Here is a 20,683-nt window from a genome sequence, read left to right as displayed (position 1 = left end):
TACGAGTTTTTTCGTAGGCTCTGGTAATTGTAGTGTTAACAAAAAAATATCTAAAACACTATCCCTAATCATTTCAAAAGAACAGATTTTCGGGGCACCCTGTGTATCAACAGGACTGTATAAAACCAAATTCTTTTTTTTTTTTTTTGAGATGCATCAATATAAGGACATGGTGGTGCAAATGAAGAATCAAGGGCAGCTGTGAATATTGCCCTTAAATACAGCAGAAGCATTTAGAGTTTTTCAAAACTTTTCTTTCATGATAAACCCAAAAATACCACAAATGCATATGCACTACAGCAACTTACTGTTCAGGGGAAAAACAAAGACTGCCTGGCTGTGTGTAATAACTTTAATCACAAGATTTATTTACTGTGAGGGTGCAACAGAAATGTGAATGCTAAACCGTAGACCAAGCAGGTGATATAAACCAAAAACCCTTCTAAAGTAAAAGTGTCCTTCATTTTGACTTGAAAGTATCAGCTGTCTCAAGGTGTAAACCAAGAGGCACTTTAAATATAAATTAAAAATGCATCCCTTTTTGGTCAAAAAACAATGAAAATGGTCTAAAACTCTGCTCATGCCATACCTTTCCATGCCAGGCCGACGCCAGTCAGAGTCCCCACCTTCAGTTTTCTTTCTCCAGCCACCGTCATCTCTGTCAGGCCACCGCGGAGTGGTCTCCTAGCCAATAGCAGAAAGGCTCATTAAATATAAAGGAACACCTCCAGTCACAAAACAGAACAGGTAACCAAACAGAAGTGCTCAGTGCCATACGGTACATAGCACCCTCAGCCTTGCTGCAGTTCTCTCAGGTCAATGGCTTGTCATTAATTATTAATATTTTTCTCTGTAAAGGTGAGTACACATAAGCAGGAGAAGTACCAGCATGCCAAGACTTAGAGGCAGATGTACAGAATGAAGCCCAGTTTGGTGGTATACACAACTCTGCACATAAATAACTGTTTTTAACAAAAGCGAACATTTCTGAGAGCACTGCTCAGTTTTATGCATACTCTTTTGATATTTAAATAAAACAGAAAAAAGCTAAGATAACATGATAATTCTGCCAAGTTTCTAATCCCTGTAGCTCCGGGTCACTGTCACCAAATACAGGCACATAGGTTACAGCTCAACGGTACCTACAGCCAGTTTAGCAGGAGCTCAAGAAAACCTCCGATGACAAATGGCATTAATAAACACGTGGCAGAGTAAGCTGCTGCTGTCCTCATGAATTCGTTCCCAGCCTTAATGATAAACCTTTTACTTAGCAGTCCTAAAACATTAACCAAATCAGTGAATCCTTTCCAAGATTAATAAGCAGCCTACAGTGCTGCAAAGACAATAAATGGCTGATGCAAACAACTGTTGTAAAGAATCAGCAACTTATTTTAAGTGGGAATCTGTGGGACAGTAGACTTGTCTATAAACCGTTTACTACAACTGAACCTTTGACTTTGAAGAGCGCGTCATTCATCTTCTTAAAGGTATGATGAGCCAGCAGCTTCAGCTCCGTCACAAAAATCAAAGAACATCCATTTGTATTTACATTTGAATGTCAACAACCAGCTCTTAATTACACCATAATGTCTGCATTGGCATCTTTGCATTTCCAGCTTCCTTCAGTTGTTCATTTTGATGTGTTGTGAGCTGGTGGCTGCTGTGCAGTCTCATCTGTGTATCTACTGCTGTCGTTGGGCAGACTGACTACTGGAATCTGTATTTCGTGTGGCCGCTCTCATGCTTGCAATCCTTTTCATCTCCTTTGGATGGGGCATCAAACATCCTTTACTTTGGATGCCCATTTTGCGATTCATATTTTTAACAAACATAGCAGTTTATCGTAATCAGAAGATCCAATTAATGAGAGCACCACAGGTCTTTGCAGTTCAAAAATCGCACTGCCTTCATATGGCATTGGATTGGTTTAGAAATGTAACACGCCGTGAGCTGTCCACTTGTTCCTGCTACACATGTTGGCTCCAGTCATCTGGCACAGCGTGACTACATAATAATAATAATTCATTACATTTATATAGCGCGATTCTCAGTACTCAAAGCGCTATCCACACAGGGAGGAACCGGGAAGCGAACCCACAATCTTCCACAGTCTCCTTACTGCAAAGCAGCAGCACTACCACTGCGCCACCTGTGAGGACAATGTAAATGTAGCTCAGTGGGACAGCTATTATCCCAATGTTGAACAATGGAAACTGCAGGCTCCAAAGGGCAGAAGCAGCAAGGTATCTTATGAAGCCATGAAACACACCTGAGGAATCACAAATCACCTGGGACTCCAACTGTCCTAAGCATTATGGTGCCTGAAACTAGGGGGTGTAACCATGAAGAAAAAGTGTTGTGTGACCACAATGTGTGCAAATTCCCTTAAATGAACGTCTGCAGTGCGCACTTTAATCACAGGTGTGAATTGTTGGATTTGTAACTTGACTTATAACCTGATCAAGGAGAAATGAGTTTCTGTCCCAAACGTTATAGAGGGCACTGTACCTACACGACCCACTATTTCACATCAAAAGTGAGTCATCCACGCATCTGTCCATGACACACGGCCTCCACTCCATACTGAGAACGCTATAAAGCAGCAGTCTTTGTAGTTTAAGTACTTTTGCGTGAATTAAGAGTACATTAGAGGGTCAGCTCAAGTTGGACAGTTTGGAGACAAACTTAGAGAGGCAAGATTGCGCTGGTTTGGTGAGATGCCGAGTATAATGGGAGAAGGGTGCTAAGGATAGAGCTGTGAGATAAGAGGAAGGCCTAAGAGGAGGTTTATGGATGTGTTGAGAGTGAAGACATGCAGGTGATGGGTGTGACAGAGCAGGATGATGAGGGCAAGAAGATATGGAACAAGATGACCGGCTGTGGTGACCCCTAACGGGAACAGCCGAAAGAAGAAGAAGAAGATTGACCATTTGAATATCAGACGTGTAACTGAACGTAGTCAAAACCACTGCTGGTAATAAACTGATATCGAAGTGAATGAGTCACAGCCTATGGCGCGGCAAAACCTGTCATTTGCCCACAAGACACTGTAGTAGTCGTAAGGTCATAAAGCTCACAAGTCAAGGCCCTTTGTAAATGTAGTGCTGCAGCATTTCCAATACAAGGTGGGACGCAGGACAAACATGGTAACCAGCTGCAGAGTCCAGTAAGATTCCCGCGACTTTGAGGGTACATCACGCTCATCCTGCACCAGCGCAGATTTCTCAGCAACGCAACACCGTCTCTCTCTTTCATGTGCATTAAACAAGGCAAAAAAGGAGCAAAGCTACCCAAACCAGATTGGCAGCTCAGCTTAGCTTTCAGATCCAACCTTTAAAGGTCATCGTCACTCTCAAAGTTCTGAGCTCATTCTAACTGGAAACTGGAGCCAATCCTGTGCCATTGTACTGCTAGGATCACCTTGAATTTTCTAACCTTGTAACGCTGGGGTGTTGAAGGTGGCAGCGGGTTTTCATTCTAGCCATCTTCTTAATTAGTGACCAGCTTTTTCTACTAACTAACTTCTTTTGCCTTAGTTTTAATTAACTTGACTCAGACCCTTTAGTTGTCTCTTTTTCCTAAATTAGCAGCCACACAATGAGACCCAAAACGAGCTGCCACACGATCAGCTCACCTGTGGCCATCACACAGTATCTGAAAATAAAGAAAGGTGAAGGTCTCATTAAGATTGAAGTCGGAAGTCACCAAAACGTTTTGAAGGTGTTCTTAGAAAAAACAGAAAATCAACGGCTTTGGAAATGTCTGCTGTTGCAGAATGAGAGCAGCAACAAGCTGCGGGTTTAATTAACAGCAGGAATTGGCAATTGGTTGGAGTTTGAAATCCCAGTTTAGCAGGTCATCCGTCAGCTTGTTTCAAATCTCATTTCTGTTTGGCTCTCACTTAATGAAGAAACGATTCAATTCAGAGGACTGAATCCTTAAAAACAGGGGGCTATTAAAATGAAGGGAAAGGAGTTAATTAGCAGTGAAAACTGATTAGGAAAAGAGTCGGAATGAAAACCTGCAGCCACTGTGGCCCTCCTGGCCTGGAGATTGACACCCGTGGTGTTCTAACGCTACATGCTGGACAGTATCTGTGAAATCAGTGACCATGGCAGACTATCAATACCTGAAAAACAGAGTGTGAGCCAACTTATTTTTATTTTGGGTGTCTATCTTTTTATATCCACAGCCAGACTTACTTAATTTCACTGTCAACTGACTGTCCTCTCACACCACTGATCAGAACTGGCACCTGTGCCACAGTGTGGGGCTGGGCTGGCGGCCCAAGCTGGGATAGTCGTATTCCTCAGCCATTCGACAAGATGAGAGCTGGGTGAAATGGCATGGTCTACCATCGAAGGTACATAATTTAAGGGTAGTATCCAAACTCAGGTGCCATTCTAGGCGTTTACCCTGCTCACTTAATATCAGCAGCTAGCACCTGATCTGGGCAATGGGAATAAGAACTGGCACTCAGTTTCAGGTTTAAGTTCTGGCCTTTGAAACAAAATAAACTAAATCCCTCAGTGCTACAAATCAAGTGCAATTCGCAGGACAAAACACTGAACCTTAATTTACAGCTCAATTTGGCATTAAAGTAAAAACAAAAAAAAAAAGAAAAAAAAAAAAATCTGTCATTTTCTTAAATGAAATATGCCCAGCAAACACAATGAGACAGTGAGCTGAAATAGTGGAGGATATTAGTGGGCTAAAGTGGGCTATTCACCTTTGAGAAGGGTTTATCATCTGGTACTCTCCTCTCTTCCTCTTTGCGGCGCTCTCGTTCCTCAATCTCAAGCTGGCGGGCACGCTGTTTCCTCTCCTGCTCCTCCAGCTTTCGCAGGCGTTCCTGATAAATTCGCTCTTCCTCTTCGCGCTGCTCACGCTCAACGCGCTCCTTCTCCTCTCTCTCTATATATAAAAGCAAACACCTCAACCAGATGAGTTCTGTGAAGACGTGACCACACGGTTATGACACACGCACACATCTCCTGGGGTTACCTCTTTTTAGCTGCTCTTCGTGCAGACGCTGGGCTTCTTCCTCCTTTTCTCTATAATATGCATTGCGTCTGTCCTCCTTTCTTTGTTTTTTACGTTCTTCCAAACGCCTCTTTCTCTCTTCAATCAGCCTTTCTTGGAACTGTTTGAGTTTTTCCTGAAAACATAAAAGCACTCATGAATGACCATGAAAGAGGCAAATAAATTAGAAAAACAACAGCCCTTTACTCTCCACCTACAACTGAACACCAGCAAGAACAAGGAGCTGGTGGTGGATTTTAGGAGGACCAGGCCCCTCATGGACCCCGTGATCATCAGAGGTGACTGTGCTGAGGGTGCAGAACTATAAATACCTGGGAGTGCAGCTGGATGATAAACTGGACTGCCAATACTGATGCTCTGTGTAAGAGAGGACAGAGCCGACTATACTTCATTAAAAGGCTGGCGTCCTACAACATCTGCAATAAGATGCTGCAGATGTTCTACCAGACGGTTGTGGCGAGCGCCCTCTTCTACGCAGTGGTGTGCTGGGGAGGCAGCATAAAGAAGAGGGACAAACTGGTGAGGAAGGCAGGCTCTATTGTAGGCACGGAGCTGGACAGTTTGACATCCGTGGCAGAGCGACGGGCGCTGAGCAGACTCCTGTCAATCATGGAGAATCCACTGAACAGGATCACCTCCAGACAGAGGAGCAGCTTCAGTGACAGACTGAGGAGACCCCACACTATGCGACTCTTCAATTCCACTCTTTAAACGTTAATATTATACAAAGTTATTGTCTGTTACACCTGCCTGGCACTCGCCACCTTGCACTGCATTTTAAATTGCTCTTTAATTAATATTGTTTTTCATCAGTATGCTGTTGTTGGAGTATGTGAATTTCCCCTTGGGGATTAATAAAGTATCTATCTATCTAAAGGTGACACACCTCACATTTCCTACTTACACTTTTACGCTGCGCAGCTCTAATTACCAACACCTTGCCATGTTGTAATAAGGTGGTTCAAAAATCCCTAGTTTAATCAGAGACAAAATATCCAGAAAGGGGGCTCAGAACTGTAAACTTCAACGTCGCGGCCAACATATTCATATAAAATGTGAAATTTAGCACACAAAAAGTTGAGATTTTTCTATTATCTTTAAGAACAAATTCACAATATCATCAAATGTCTCATCGCTCCAATACTTGTGACATGGACACTTATTTTTCATAAACTGATAATTTTTCATTCATTACGTAAAATGAAAATTACTACACAGGTATAATCGACTGTATTTGTGTCCCTCAGTTTGGGCTTTTTGTACTAAATTTATGTGTGGAGTTTATTTTATCCACAAATTATTACCAACAACAGTAACCAAAAGGCCTACTACAGACTACATTAGGAGTTTTTTTCGAACTGGAGTTTTATTAAAACAGCTCATACTTGGTTTAAAGCTTTGCATACATTGTGAAGCCCCAGAACTGGACACTTGAGTAAGGCCATGTCACACACGTGCGAATAGGAGGGAGCTGTATGGACCAAGTGAAGTTAATTCCACGCCAGGCCAAGGGGTGGCGGGGTGCGCTAAACCTTCTTCTCTTGTCTGTGTCATCTCCAGACAGAGGAGTAGCTTCAGTCACAGACTTTTGTCACCGTCCTGTTCCACTGACAGACTAAAGAGATCGTTCCTCCCCCACACTATGCGACTCTTCAATTCCACCCGGGGGAGTAAATGCGAACATTCATTTTATTTTAATTCTTTTCATTTTTATTACTATTTAATTTAATATTGTTTCTTTGTATCAGTATACTGCTGCTGGATTATGTGAATTTCCCCTTGGGATTAATAAAGTATCTATCTATCTATCTATCTGTACAGACCAAAAATGGAAAAACCTGCCTGAATCAACCCTGGAGACGGCCCAGAAACCCATCACTTCTGGCTCCCCTATGTCACTTCCTGTCAGGAAATTTAAAACTGCCATCCTCTTCAAATAGCCTCAGTTCTTGTTTGGACTCCATCAGACACACTTCCGTCTCAATTTCAAAACCCACTGCAGCCAGGGATAATATACGGGTGCCTGCCACAAATATTTTTAAGTGTGTGTCGAGTCTGAAAAGTGAGTCTTAAGCATGAAAATTGCTCCAGAGTCACTGTACAATGGCTGAGACTCTGTTCTGAACCCCAAAAGGACATGCAAAAAGGCAATCTCCCCTCAAGGATTAACAAAGTTTATCCAAAAGTGCTGCTGCCTGCACAAACCTGTGTGTGGCTCATATAAAATACAAGCAGATGTGGAATGCAAAACACAAATAGTCAAAACAGCTCTACGCTTAGCAGACAGCAACTGTGTTCTGGCTTTGCCACATTTACAAGACAGCCTTGGCAATGACTCGATTCAGCGTCACCATACAGCCTGGGATACACCAGCGTTCCAAGTCTGAAATCACCCAGAAATGCCAATGTGTTTGATACAATGGATATTTTATTTTAATGAAGGTACCATTGAAGTGATAGAAAAATAAAACTAGTGTTACAAATGGCTTTTACTGCTTGAAATGTCCAGTTTTTTAATTTATTATTCACATAATAATTAATAATTTTTTGCATTTCTATATCGCTTTTCTCACTACTCAAACCGCTCAGCAACTGCAGGTTAAGGATCTTCCTCAAGGGCCCAACAGAGCAGAGGCCCTTTTGGCATTTATGGGATTCGAACCGGCAACCTTCTGACTGCCAGTGCAGATCCCTCACCTCAGAGCCACCACTCCACCTGCTGTGGCTGTAAAGCCCCATTTTTGGCAGCCATTACTTCAATTTTAAACTCTCTTAGCTCTTTAAGTTTAAATGCTAATTGACATTTAAAGACATGTATGTAGTTATGTCAGATGTTCTTTTCAATAATGCAAGTAAACTATATTAGACTTCTCAGCCACCCCCCCAAATCCCCAGGAACTGAGGGCACAACTGGGGTGCGTCGGGTAAGCGGACTTGTAATTTTAAACCTTCTTATTTATCATGGCACTGCTGAGTGAAGATGTGTTTGAATTTCACTGTGTTCTGCACACGACACTATGACTCAACATGTCAACAGTATTCTAGAGCACGACTCATCATATGAGAGGAGACTTCTGGTGGACCTGTTTGACACTCCTGAAAGTCATCTTTAAATGTAAGAAAGTAGACCTTCACTCGATTACTGTACAGTTCTTTATTTACCAGACCATGCACCCAATTGTACTCACCTCATAAACAGAGCGGCGAGCAGCTTTAATTTTTGACAAGAAGTATTCTTTATCTTCCAGCATTCTTGAGAGTCTCTGTTTGTGCTCCAAAGCTTTTTCTCGTTCCACTTTCATGATGTTGATCTACACGGACAAAAATCAGAGTGAATGAAAACGGCTCTTTTTGATCAAAATTACTGTAGCAATCAATTCAAAGTCTGGTTAATAATTACGTTTAATTAAAACTGCAAATTAGAAATAAAGTAAAAATGTAAAAGTGAACCTGCTGGAAAATCAATCAATCAATCAATGAAAACAATTATATAGAGAACTAAGAAAACAAAGGCTTCTGTTTAGGAACTGAAGAGAATGTGATCTCTAGAGAGTTTTAGAAAACTGAACAGTTGCCATTAGTTTTAACACTACAGGAGTGCCCACGTAAACCTAGCTAGCATTGGGTGCTTTCAAAGAGAACTTTTTTGTCAGGACCCAGGGACTTTTTGAAACCTTTGGAGTATTCCCACCACAGGAAAATCAGGCCATTTGTAGCTCCTGCTCCAGGGTGAGTACTTTTTACTCAACCAAGAATTATCGTGGGTGAGACTTGGGTGATAAATTGTGCCGACTGTTTGACAACAAACACCGATGCCTTCTTACAAATCTGTTAGTAGTTTGGGCGTTGTAGATGCATTGGTGGAGATGGAGCGCTAGGCTTCACACCGCCTCAATCTTCTTAGCCTCCTCCCTGATGCGCTGTGTTATGCGCAGCATCAAAGCAATGATCCCCTACATGAGGCCACAAACGTTTATGAGCAATGACTGCCAACACCAGATTGCACTGCATCAGTTTTCATAGTCGCCACCCTGGTGCACTGTGCCATGCATCACATCAAAGCAATAAAGTCTTGGGGGTCCCCAGTGAACTTCTGAACACGGCTCACTTTACATGACACATATTTTGCATTCAGGTTACAGATCGTGTTGTGTGGTGAGAACACAACATACAGAAGTGGCCAGGGACCGACAGTATCCCAGGACTTACATCGTACATGAACTCATTGGTGCCTGAAAACAAATTTCTATGGCAGGAAAACATCTGATAATGTGAGGCTACAAGTTCCTGGGCTGCAGCACCAGCCTAAGTAGCTAATTTATTTTTTGCAATGAATTACAAGTGTCGGTCATAAAATTTGAATATCATGACAAAGTTGATTTATTTCAGTAATTCCATTCAAAAAGTGAAACTTGTACATTAGACTCATTCATTACACACAGACTGATGTATTTCAAATGTTTACTTCTTTTAATTTTGATGATTATAACTGACAATAAGTGAAAGTCCCAAATTCAGTATCTCGGAAAATTCGAATATTGTGAACAGGTTCAATATTGAAGACACCCGGTGCCACACTCACTCTAATCAGCTAATTAACTCAAAAGCCTTTAAATGGTCTCTCAGTCGAGTTCTGTAGGCTATACAATCATGAAGAAGACTGCTGACTTGACAGTTGTCCAAAAGACGACCATTGACACCTGGCACAAGGAGGACAAGACACAAAAGGTCATCGCTAAAGAGGCTGGCTGTTCACAGAGCTCTGTGTCCAAGCACATTAATAGAGAGGCGAAGGGAAGGACAAGATGTGGTAGAAAAAAAAGTGGACAAGCAATAGAGATAACCGCTTGTACCTGGGAGAGGATTGTGAAACAAAACTGTGGTGGAGATTCACAAAGAGTGGCCTGCAGCTGGAGTCAGTGATTCAAGAACCACCACACACAGACGTATGGAAGACATGGACTTCAGCTGTCGCATTCCTCGTGTCAAGCCACTCTTGAACAAGAGACAGCGTCAGAAGCGTCTCCGCTGGACTGCTGCTGAGTGGTCCAAAGTTATGTTCTCTGATGAAAGTCAATTTTGCATTTCCTTTGAAAATCAAGGTCCCAGAGTCTGGAGGAAGAGAGGAGAGGCACAGAATCCACGTTGCTTGAGGTCCAGTGTAAAGTTTCCACAGTCAGTGATGGTTTGGGGTGCCATGTCATCTGCTGGTGTTGGTCCATTGTGTTTTCTGAGGTCCAAGGTCAACACAGCCGTCTACCAGGAAGTTTTAGAGCACTTCATGCTTCCTGCTGCTGACTAACTTTATGGAGATGCAGATTTCATTTTTCAACAGGACCTGGCACCTGCACACAGTGCCAAAGCTACCAGTACCTGGTTTAAGGACCATGGTATCCCTGTTCTTGATTGGCCAGCAAAAATCTATGGGGTATTGTGAAGAGGAAGATGCAATACGCCAGAGCCAACAATTCAGAAGAGCTGAAGGCTATCAGAGCAACATGGGCTCTCATAACACCTAAGCAGTGCCACAGACTGAGCGACTCCATGCCACGCCACATTGCTGCAGTAATCCAGGCCAACTAAATATTGAGTGCAGTACCCACTCATACTTTTCATGTTCATACCTTTCAGTTGGCCAACATTTCTAAAAATCATTTTTTTGCATTGGTCTTAATTGATATTCAAATTTTCTGAGATACTGAATTTGGGACTTTCATTAGTTGTCAGTTATAATCATCAAAATTAAAAGAAATAAACACTTGAAATACATCAGTCTGTGTGTAATGAATGAATCTAATATACAAGTTTCACTTTTTGAATGGAATTACTGAAATAAATCAACTTTGTCATGATATTCTAATTTTATGACCAGTACCTGTATGTAAAGATTCAAACTAGGATAAGCAAAAAATAGCACAGATTAGCTGAAAGGAGAAGATGGTAATTAAAAAAATAATAATAAGCAGCCTCCAACAGCACAAAAATTACCATCCAAACTCTCACTATACCTCATAATAAGCAGCAGCAGCACATAAAAACAAACAAACAGTTTGTGACGCTTACATCTTATACCAAAGTGGTCTAAGTGATGTCTAACCACCATGTCTTAGGAATGTGGAGAGGACTAATAAAGTAAAAACTAAAAAATGGGACAGAAAAAAAAAGAGAGTACGAGAAAGGCTTAAGGGACAGAAAAAATTCTTAATGTCTGTGCAAAGTTCACCCTTAACAAACGATGTCCCCATGTTCTTGATGAACTCATTTTAAAATACAAGTCTTGATCCACTGGACTAATTCACTTCATCATTTTAAACACTTCACTCAGGTCTCCTCTTCTTCTCCTTAAGGCTCAGCTCTTTTAATCTTTCCTGATAACTCATCCCCTGTAGCCCTGAATCAGCCTCATCGCTCTTCTCTGGACCTTCTCTTGTGCTGTTATGTCCTTTTTGTAGCCTGGAGACCCAAACTGCACCCAGGACTCCAGATGAGGCCTCACCAGTGTGTTATAAAGCTTGAGAAGATCCTCCTGTGACTCGTACTGCACACATCAAGGCGCTATAACACCTGACATTCTGTTAGTCTTCTTAATGGCTTCTCAACACTTTCTGGCAGTTGATATCTTAGAGTTCACTACGACTCCTAAATCCTTCTCATGAGGTGGACTCTCAATTTTCAGACCTTCATTGTGTATTCAAACCTCACATTTTTACTTCCTATGTGTAATTCTTTATATTTACTGACATTAAATTTCATCGTCCACAAATCTGCCCAAGCCTGCATGCTGTCTATGTCCTTCTGTGATGATTTGACAGGTTAATAATAATAATAATAATAAATTACATTTATATAGCGCTTTTCTCAGTACTCAAAGCGCTATCCACACAAGGAGGAACCGGGAAGTGAACCCACTGTCTTCCACATTTTCCTTACTGCAAAGCAGCAGCACTACCACTGTGCCACCTGTGAGGGTTCTCGATTATCTTCTAATACACACACCTTGGTATCACCTGCAAACATTTTTTGTATATTCCTTTGCATTTCCATATTACATATATATATAATTTATTAAAAATAGCAGCAGCCCCAGCACTGCCCCCTGCTGGTCACCACTCTGAACATCAGCCAATTCTGATGAGTTTTCTCACGCCAACAGGAGGTTCTGAGCCAATCCTGCACCCATCTACAAACTGCCATTTCTTTTAGTTTGATGCCCACCCTCTCATGTGGCACCTCATCAGATGCTCTCTGAAAGTCAACATCAATAATCTCATTTGCTCCTCTCTGGTCGTATCCTTTTGTTTCCTCCTCATTGAATTCCAGCCTGTTAGTAAAACACGACCTCCCTCTTCTGACCCCACACTGACTGTTCAGAATAACTCCTGTCCTTGCCATGTGCTGCTCAAGCTTATCCTTAATAATTCCTTCCATTAATTTTCCTGTGACGCATGTTAAGCTTACTGGTCTATAGTTGTTTGTATCTGCCCTGTCACTCTTTTTATATGAGGGGATAATATTTGCCATTTTCCAGACCTTCAGAATTTCCCCAGTTCTCTTTTGTTTGTTTTTCATCAACTCTAAAGGGCTGCACTATCCTTTTTTTTTTTTACAGTTTTATTCCCCTGTAGGTGAACACATTACATGTCAAAACATTATTGTGTGTGTGCGTGAGAGATAGAGAGGAGGGCTTGTGTTCAACCCTGAAGTGTGTGTAAGGATGAATTTCACAAGGCAATGATGCAATGACTGGTCTTGTTCTTTTGAGAGATGTCTTACTGAAGAAGGCCCACACACAACATTGAACATATAAATAAATTATTCACACAATATGCCCTTTGTTTTTCTGGGAAGTGTATTTTTGTCAACTGTTCCAAAGGAAACATGCAAGAAACAATTTTACTGTGTTATGCATACGTGACAAAACTGACTCTACTTTTAATAGTCTCTATAAAGAAATCATTGTAGCCCACTTCAGCTTTCTATACCAGATATCTGCAGGAGAGCTGCTTCCTTCACAGCAGCGTTTATTCAGATACGTCTGTATGTGCTAGCTGGGAAAAGTTATCCTAAAATATGTCTATTTAAAGTTACAAGCAAAAGTTCAAAAGTGTGTACTTCTTCAGAATTAACACAACACTCCAAAATATACTGAAGACCCCTTGCAGGTACTGTTCTGGAAATCACACATATTGGCTTTCTCACAAATACCAAAAATGAATATAAAACACTATAAAAGCCTGCATGTAAGTAAAGAAAATGGCCTTACCCGTTCCTCCTCCTGCAGCTCCCACAACTCCATGTCTTTCACTCTTTGCTCTTCGTAAGCCTTTTTAATCAGAGGTATCTCTTCCAGTCTCTTAGCTCTTTCGAAATAGTCAATCTATGTGGACCAATTAGTTTGAGAAGAAACAGGAAACGGCATGAATTAGAGAGAAGAACCAATCAGTGGCTGCATACTGTTAATGCTACAGTACTTCATGGTTAACAACCAATCAAGAGAGGCCCACCGACTCAACAAGCTAATTAAAAGGGCAAGGCTCAGTTATGGGGCACACTCCGGACCCCTGGAGGTCATGGCAAAGGAGAGAATTAAAACAAAACCGAGTGCCATTATGAACAACACTGCCCATCCTCTCTGTGACAGACCAACACTAAGGACTTTCAGCCAACAAATTATTCAGCAGAAGTGCGTCAAGAAACACGACTGGGGGGTCCTTTATACAAATGGCAGTACAGCTGTTTAGCGCATGACTGGGATGGCCAAGTCAGAACATTTTTTTCTATTAAATTTTCTTCTTTGTTCAGACCAGAGTGTTTATTTATTTATTTACCTGTCTACTTTAAGTACTTAAACTACTTCTGTAAAAAGCCAAATTTCCCCTTGGGTACAAATAAAGTCCCATCTATCAATCAATCAATAACTTAAAATGATAACCGGAGTGGCTTCTGACTATTAACGCTAACACCTGTCGGAAGACGTTTTGATTCTTTAAAACTTAACAGGTGCAAAGCAAAGCACTAAATGACAAGATAGCTTGCACTTCCTTCCTATTCATATGGCAAGATGAAGCAAGAGGACAAGGTAACAAACGTGTTTCAGTTTAACTCCTACAATTTCAGGAAATATTAATGTTTCTCTGTGAAGACACCTTCTGCGCCTACTTGCATTTTCAATAAACAGCTACTAAGAACTTATTAACATCCGCTGCTAAAAGGATCAAGTGCAGCGTAGACTGCATGCTGCGATTGTCACCCTTGTGTCCTTTATTTAAAAAGATACTTTTAGGGCCTAGAAATTATAACTGCTAGTATGTTTGTCAAGCACAGAAGGTGACTGACATGCTAAATTAGACTGAGCAGGTCATTTGATTGCATTGTGGGAAAGTGGTGTAACTTCTTAAAATATGAACTGTATGAAGGAGACTGGCAGTAAACGCACCACACAGCTTTCACTGCTAATTAACCTCCAAGGATTATGTGGCACATCAGAAATATCTACACTCTCACAAACAGAGAATGAGACAATGCAATGTGCAGACAGCAGTGCCGCTGCAGATCAGATCTCCCTTTCCAGACAGGGTTTTGTATTTCTCACCTTCTTCTCCTGGTTCTTCAGTCGCTCCTGTAGCTCCTTCTTTTCTTTCTCCAGCTGCTCCACTTGTTTAGCCATAATGAAGTCAGGATCCAGCTCTTCAAGATCCTAAGACAGTGAGCACAAGGAGCACACCTTGAGACACTTCAGTCAGTAACCATTACACTTTATCACTTGTACTGGCACATGGACTGCTATACAGGTAAGAGAGTCCAGTTGGACTGTCGGACTTTACACTCGGCTCGTTTATTTTCAGTAAATTGAGTGCTCCCTTAATTCACGTCTGCAGTCTGATTGGTTGTTCCTCACATTTTAATGCAAGAACCAACTTGTTTTCGCCATCAAGGTCTCCATTAGTAGATGCGATTTAAAAACACAAACATTCACCGATAGTGCTTAACAATTAAACCAAATTATACTTGGTAAGTAACGGATTTTTGACACAGAACAGTGGATGAGTGTTGCTGATCTGCCCTGAATTTATAAAAAAAAAAAAACACTATTTGGTAAATGATAAAAACAATAAAAGCGGCAATACTCTTAAAAACATGAAATTTAGTTTAATCCAGTTCAAAACAAATTTCTAAAACTGAAAGAGACTGAAAAGCAAGTCCATTTATTCCACGAAAAGCAACTACAGTAAGCTACAGTATGTACTAAAAAGATATGAGGTGTAATTTTAACATCTGTTTGTGTACAAGAGGTAATCATTGTATGTTACTCGACATCTTATCTGAAGCCGTGTGCTGAAAAGCATAAGAATCTACACTGCGTTACTACTGTTAAGTTAATAAATACAAGCAGCATAAAATATGCTGCCAAACAGGACTCCTTTGTCATCCACACACCACCTACTGGCTGCGGAAATCACAAATGTAAATAAGTCGACTGCAAAGCAAGGTCAGCGCCCGGACAAAGTTAGCAAGGAGGCGCTGGACTTTCATAAAGCTTGGTTCGCTGCGTGATTACAATGCCACTAAAGCCCACGGCATTCTCCGATCACAATACATACAGCTGAGGGTGCACAGGCAACAGAATACAGCAGGCAGAGCCTAAGCCTGCTCAACGCGGAGCACAGGATCGCACAATGAAAAGTCAAACGTGGGGCGCATCAAACAAACAAGTGCGAGGTGGTCACACAGATATTTTTTGTTTAACTATTTTGGCTTATAATTAGATTTTTCAATATTTGTTGCCGTCTCTTTTTTATTTTTTTCACTCATTCAATAGACTTTCCTCATAAAGATCTTAATGTTTCCACTCGGAGGTGTACACTGCGATCTCATAATGCAGGCCTGCTTAAAATGATGTAACATATTAGTGAAGAAGGCAGACCCTTTAGTTACAGGACCACCACATTTTGAAATGATCCACCTGGGTAATTCTATGTCAAATCATCACACTTTTGGACCTCATCGTCACCGCTGCTGATTTGGTCATATGAGTAACCCATGGAATTGAAATTGCACACGTCTTGGATCAATTAAAAGGGAGACTTGAGCTAACAAAGTTTGAATTTAATGGGGCAGGGGATTATTATGACGTTGACTGGCTAGATTTCTCTAAATTTAAGATGCACAGAAATGGTCCTCATATCGTTTTAAAGCTCCTTTCCAGCTCTGTATTTTGGGTAAATATTAGGTTATCCCCAGAATGAAAAATCATCATGTTATGAGCAATTATAACATTAAAAATTGAACAGTGAAAAAAATACATTTTAAAATTGGTTTATTTTTTTACTAAAGCTAGCCGATGTCATGAACATCTCCGGAAAATCTGGTCACTGCCGAGAAGATATCATTACTTATAGGTGGCATCACAGGCTTTCATATCACTAATGGGCCTTTTTCATAGCAGCCATTTTGACGGGAACTGGAGTTATTTGTATGGAATGTTACTTGATTTGAATAAAATAAAAAAAAAAAAAGCCAAGATTCCAGATTTAGCACAGGGTTGACTAGTTCAGGTCACTACTGCGACGATCTGGATTTTAGTCTCCCTCCTTCCCCTCACCCCCTTTCTTAGTATCCAAAGACGGATCCATCATTGGACCTTCATGGGTTTCCCCTTTAATGGTAGATGACCTGAAGTAGGATTCATTGTTGAGTGTGAACTTCAGAGGACTGTGGAATCTGAGACTAAAGCAATGGACTTAAATGGAAAGCTGTGCACAAAACAAATGTCAGCTACACGACGCCTCCAAAAAGGAAACACAGCCATGTCCGTACCTCAATGTCAATATCCTTGAAGGCCTTGGCTCCCAGTTCTGTCTTTTTAATTTGCTCAAGGCGCTCTCGCACGGTCTTCTTCTTGATTTGCTCGTGCTCCTGCATAATGCGTTCCTTCTCCCGCTCTTTCGCCTCAAGACGCAGTCGCTCCTCCTCGGCCTTGCGTACTTTCTGCAGCTCTGCCTCTCTCTGTTCCAATTCCTCTTTCTCTCTCTGGATATTGAGGCTTTCAAGGCGTTCCTTACGCTCCTCGATGGTTTGTCTGCGAGCAAGGATTCGAAGGTGTTCCTTTCTGGAGTTTTTTAAATAGGCTGTGATTGCCTGTTGATGGCGCTCATCTCGCTCTTGCTGCAAAAGGAAGAAGTCATACTATGAGAAAGTGACAGTAATCCAACAATAATCTGGGGAAAAATGTGAATTTAATGAAAACTGAGGAACCCATTTACCTGAGTATTAGCATGAAGCACTCATATTCAAATGGAAAACAGACACCACTTCAAAAATAATAACGAAACAAATCAAAAATTGTATTTCCTGAAACAATCACCGCTTGAAAGAAATAAATTACAATGTACGAAGATGACTGGCAGCAAAGGCATTAAAGTGCACCAGTACTGCTAATTAACCTTCACTGTTGCTCTAGCACACAAGAAATGTCTCCATCCTCATAGGCAGAGAAAGAGACAATGAAAATGTGCGTATTTAGGCCGGCCTTCAGTTCCAGTATCTCCCAAACATGGTTTTCATGTCAGTTTTGCACTATGACCCTTATTGTGCTTCTGAGGCATACTGGGTGAAACTCCATCCCCTCACTCTGTATCTTTACATGAAGCTAGTCTATGGACTACAGCCCACATTGCTGAGATGCACTTCTACCTTCAGGAGTTTGCATTTTGCCTCAGTCTTCACAAAGCAACCCAGATAAAGTCTCTTCTCTTCAGTAAAAACAGAACTTCGAAGCATGCAGTGGTGCAAGTCACAATGGATGAGTCTCCGATTGAAATGAACTCTAAATGTGCTTTTTGGTTAGGACGGCTTTTGTCCCGAGCATATGCTGTCAGCAATGGTTTAACCCTTTGTGTACGTGCAGAAGAGGAGAGTGCCAACACTCTCACGACTGGTGTGCCCTACTGTCAGTATTGTCCACATGCAAAACATCCTGGTGTGTCCCTACCCTACACCTGCTGTAAAGTCATTTTTACCAACTTAAACTCCAAACTACTCTCACCTTATGAGAAGGACTTAGGAGTCATAATGGACTCTAAGCTATCGACTTCCCGACAGTGTTCAGAAGCCATTAAGAAGGCTAAAAGAGTGTCAGGTTGTATAGTGCCTTGATATGTGGAGTACAAGTCACCGGAGCTTCTGCTCAAGCTTTATAACAAACTGGTGAGGCCTCATCTGGAGTCCTGGGTGCAGTTTGGGTCTCCAGACTACAAAAAGGACATAACAGCACAAGAGAAGGTCCAGAGAAGAGCGACTAGTCTGATTACTGGGGGCTACAGGGGACAAGTGATGAGGGAAGATTAAAAGAACTGAGCCTTAAGGAGATGAGGAGACCTGACTGAAGGGTTTAAAATGATGAAGGGCATCAGTCCAGTGGATCAAAACGGTGACTTTAAAAAGAGTTCATCAAGAACACGGGGGCACAGTTGTAAACTTGTGAAGGGGAAATTTCACACAAACATGAGGAAGTTGTTCTTCATACAAAGAACCACAGACACTTGGAATAAGTGACCAAGTAGTGTGGCAGACAGTAAGACGTTAGGGACTTTCAAACTCGACTTGATGTTTTGTTGGAAGAAATAAGTGGAGAGGACTTGCAAGCTTTGATAGGCTGAATGGACTGTTCTCGTCTAGAGTGTCCTAATGTTCTACTGCTGACAGCACATGAAGACAAATTAACTTGGACACCAAGTTACTCCAGCTCAAATTTCATTAAACTATAAAGTGCATGCAATAGTATAGAAACCAATTAGACAGAGCTAAATATATGGCCAAGGCGCCTGACGCCATCTAAAACAAAGGAGCATGAAGGCTCTGACAAAGACCACCACTGACTCAAATACCACCCCACACACATTTTCTAGAAGTCTGGACATTAAACATGAAGAATTCCTGATTGCAGAACTACAAAACAGAAATTTTTCACTCTTCTCCAAACAAAGTAATGTAGTGAAATTTCTGTATATTAGCATAGCACACCATCTGCCTAATGTACAAAGTGACTGCATGAGAGAAAGCTGAGAATGACTACCGGAATAAGACGAATTTGGCTTGTAATGTATGGAATGTAACGTCAACCTTACCAGTATACTTGTTGGTTTGATAATGTCAATGGCTTTAGACAGGGCCGAAGATATAGCGGTTAGCTGGTTTCTTATCTGCTCAGAAGGCATGTTCTGAAGGAAGGGGCCAACGGGGGAATCCTCCTTGGTGGAATAGTTCAGATCAGACCCAAAACTCAGTGTTCGAGATGTGTGATCGATACGCACCTAGAAGTGCAAAATAAAGATAAGCGAGTTTAAAAAAAAAAAAAACATACAAGAACACTCTACACTAATTAACATATTTATACATTTTCCACTTCATATCCGAGAGCAGGCCGCACTCTTTTCCCCACGTTAGACGCTGGTTTAGAACAGAAACAATTTAAAGAACAATTCAATCTTAGAAACCAAGCTTAAATTTTCTTACCTGAAGATCACAGTGTCTTGCTGCATCAACAATTGACCGCTCTAACTGGAAAGCATCCACAAAAGGGACAAGGGAAGCCAAACGGCTAAACTCTATACTCTGGTATATCTGAGCCACCTGGGTACCAAGTAACAAGAAATACACACATAAATACAAAATCAGAGGGGTAAACACTTCAAGCGCCACATGTTGTTTGTAGGGTACCTCACGTAATGCTACACAGAAACAACCCACCGTCTTTTAAAGGAACACCTACAGCACCCGTCTTCCTTGATTTAATAAAGCCAAGAGAAATGAGGACCGGCAGCGAGTATACAGATTTCTTTAACGTAGGAGTTCTGCACAATTTTAAGAGGTACTGCATGTTCTGGAGCCAGTGAGCTTCTTTTCAGCCGCTTTATTCAAGATGTCACCGCAGGCAAATGAATTAATTACATACTAAAGAACAACTTGCAGGTAATCAACAGACAGTGAGAGAATACAGATGGAGCAAACAATAAGATCAAGGTGCCAAGTTACTAAGCATTTCATGGATTAACAAAAACAGTGGGAGGTCCAGCTTTTAGCTTCAGGGACCCAAAGCCGTGGAACAATCTGCCTGTTTATATAAGGGATGCCCCTTCGGTCTCCAGGCTGGGAACTCGCCACTTTAGTTGAGCATAACCTAATTAGAACCACTGATTAGCTATGCACATTACATTTCTGGTAATGATTTGCATAAAAATACAAGCATGTCAATGTTTATTAACCATTTCTAACTTTCCTCTATGCCGTTTCTTATCTTGCCAAATAAAGTGCTACTATCTCTTCATCCTGCTTGGGCACTCGGTATCACTGCACTACTTCTTATTTGTTATCCTTGGGTGAAGACCCCCCTGAGATACTAGGAACCTTGAAACAAAAGGATGAAAGATTCTGTTGTCTTTTTAAGACAGCCCAGAAAAGCCTTACACTGCAGAATGCCCCAGGAGGGGTGGGCGACCATTTGGCAATGGTCTTCAGGACTTTACCAGTGTCTGACACAGGCCCACCAGATACAGTATGCATTTTCACCAGTGAGGCTCATGACTAGGGTTTGTTTTCCTCTCCTCCTTTGTCAGATAGACAGACCTCAACTATTAATAAT

General features: G+C 41.4%; 1 protein-coding gene and 1 non-coding gene across 2 annotated transcripts in view; both read right to left on the bottom strand.

The window, feature by feature from the left end:
- eif3s10 (eukaryotic translation initiation factor 3, subunit 10 (theta)) overlaps positions 1-20,683 on the bottom strand; it is a 74,198-nt gene that overhangs the window by 23,612 nt on the left and 29,903 nt on the right. Inside the window, exons 10-18 of the mRNA XM_039743745.1 lie at positions 19,558-19,674; positions 19,170-19,355; positions 16,861-17,208; positions 14,636-14,740; positions 13,307-13,420; positions 8,232-8,354; positions 5,005-5,158; positions 4,730-4,914; positions 590-684 (exon numbers count right to left, since the gene is read on the bottom strand). Coding sequence (XP_039599679.1) covers positions 590-684; positions 4,730-4,914; positions 5,005-5,158; positions 8,232-8,354; positions 13,307-13,420; positions 14,636-14,740; positions 16,861-17,208; positions 19,170-19,355; positions 19,558-19,674 — 1,427 coding nt within the window. The remainder of the gene's footprint in view (positions 1-589; positions 685-4,729; positions 4,915-5,004; positions 5,159-8,231; positions 8,355-13,306; positions 13,421-14,635; positions 14,741-16,860; positions 17,209-19,169; positions 19,356-19,557; positions 19,675-20,683) is intronic.
- LOC120520123 lies at positions 14,448-14,577 on the bottom strand. Its single transcript, XR_005631773.1, has one exon. It is a non-coding gene; the product is annotated as a small nucleolar RNA SNORA19 (small nucleolar RNA).

Source organism: Polypterus senegalus, chromosome 1 (assembly GCF_016835505.1).
Source record: "Polypterus senegalus isolate Bchr_013 chromosome 1, ASM1683550v1, whole genome shotgun sequence".
Classification (NCBI taxonomy): Eukaryota; Metazoa; Chordata; class Cladistia; order Polypteriformes; family Polypteridae; genus Polypterus; species Polypterus senegalus.
This window is presented reverse-complemented; position numbering and strand designations above follow the sequence as displayed.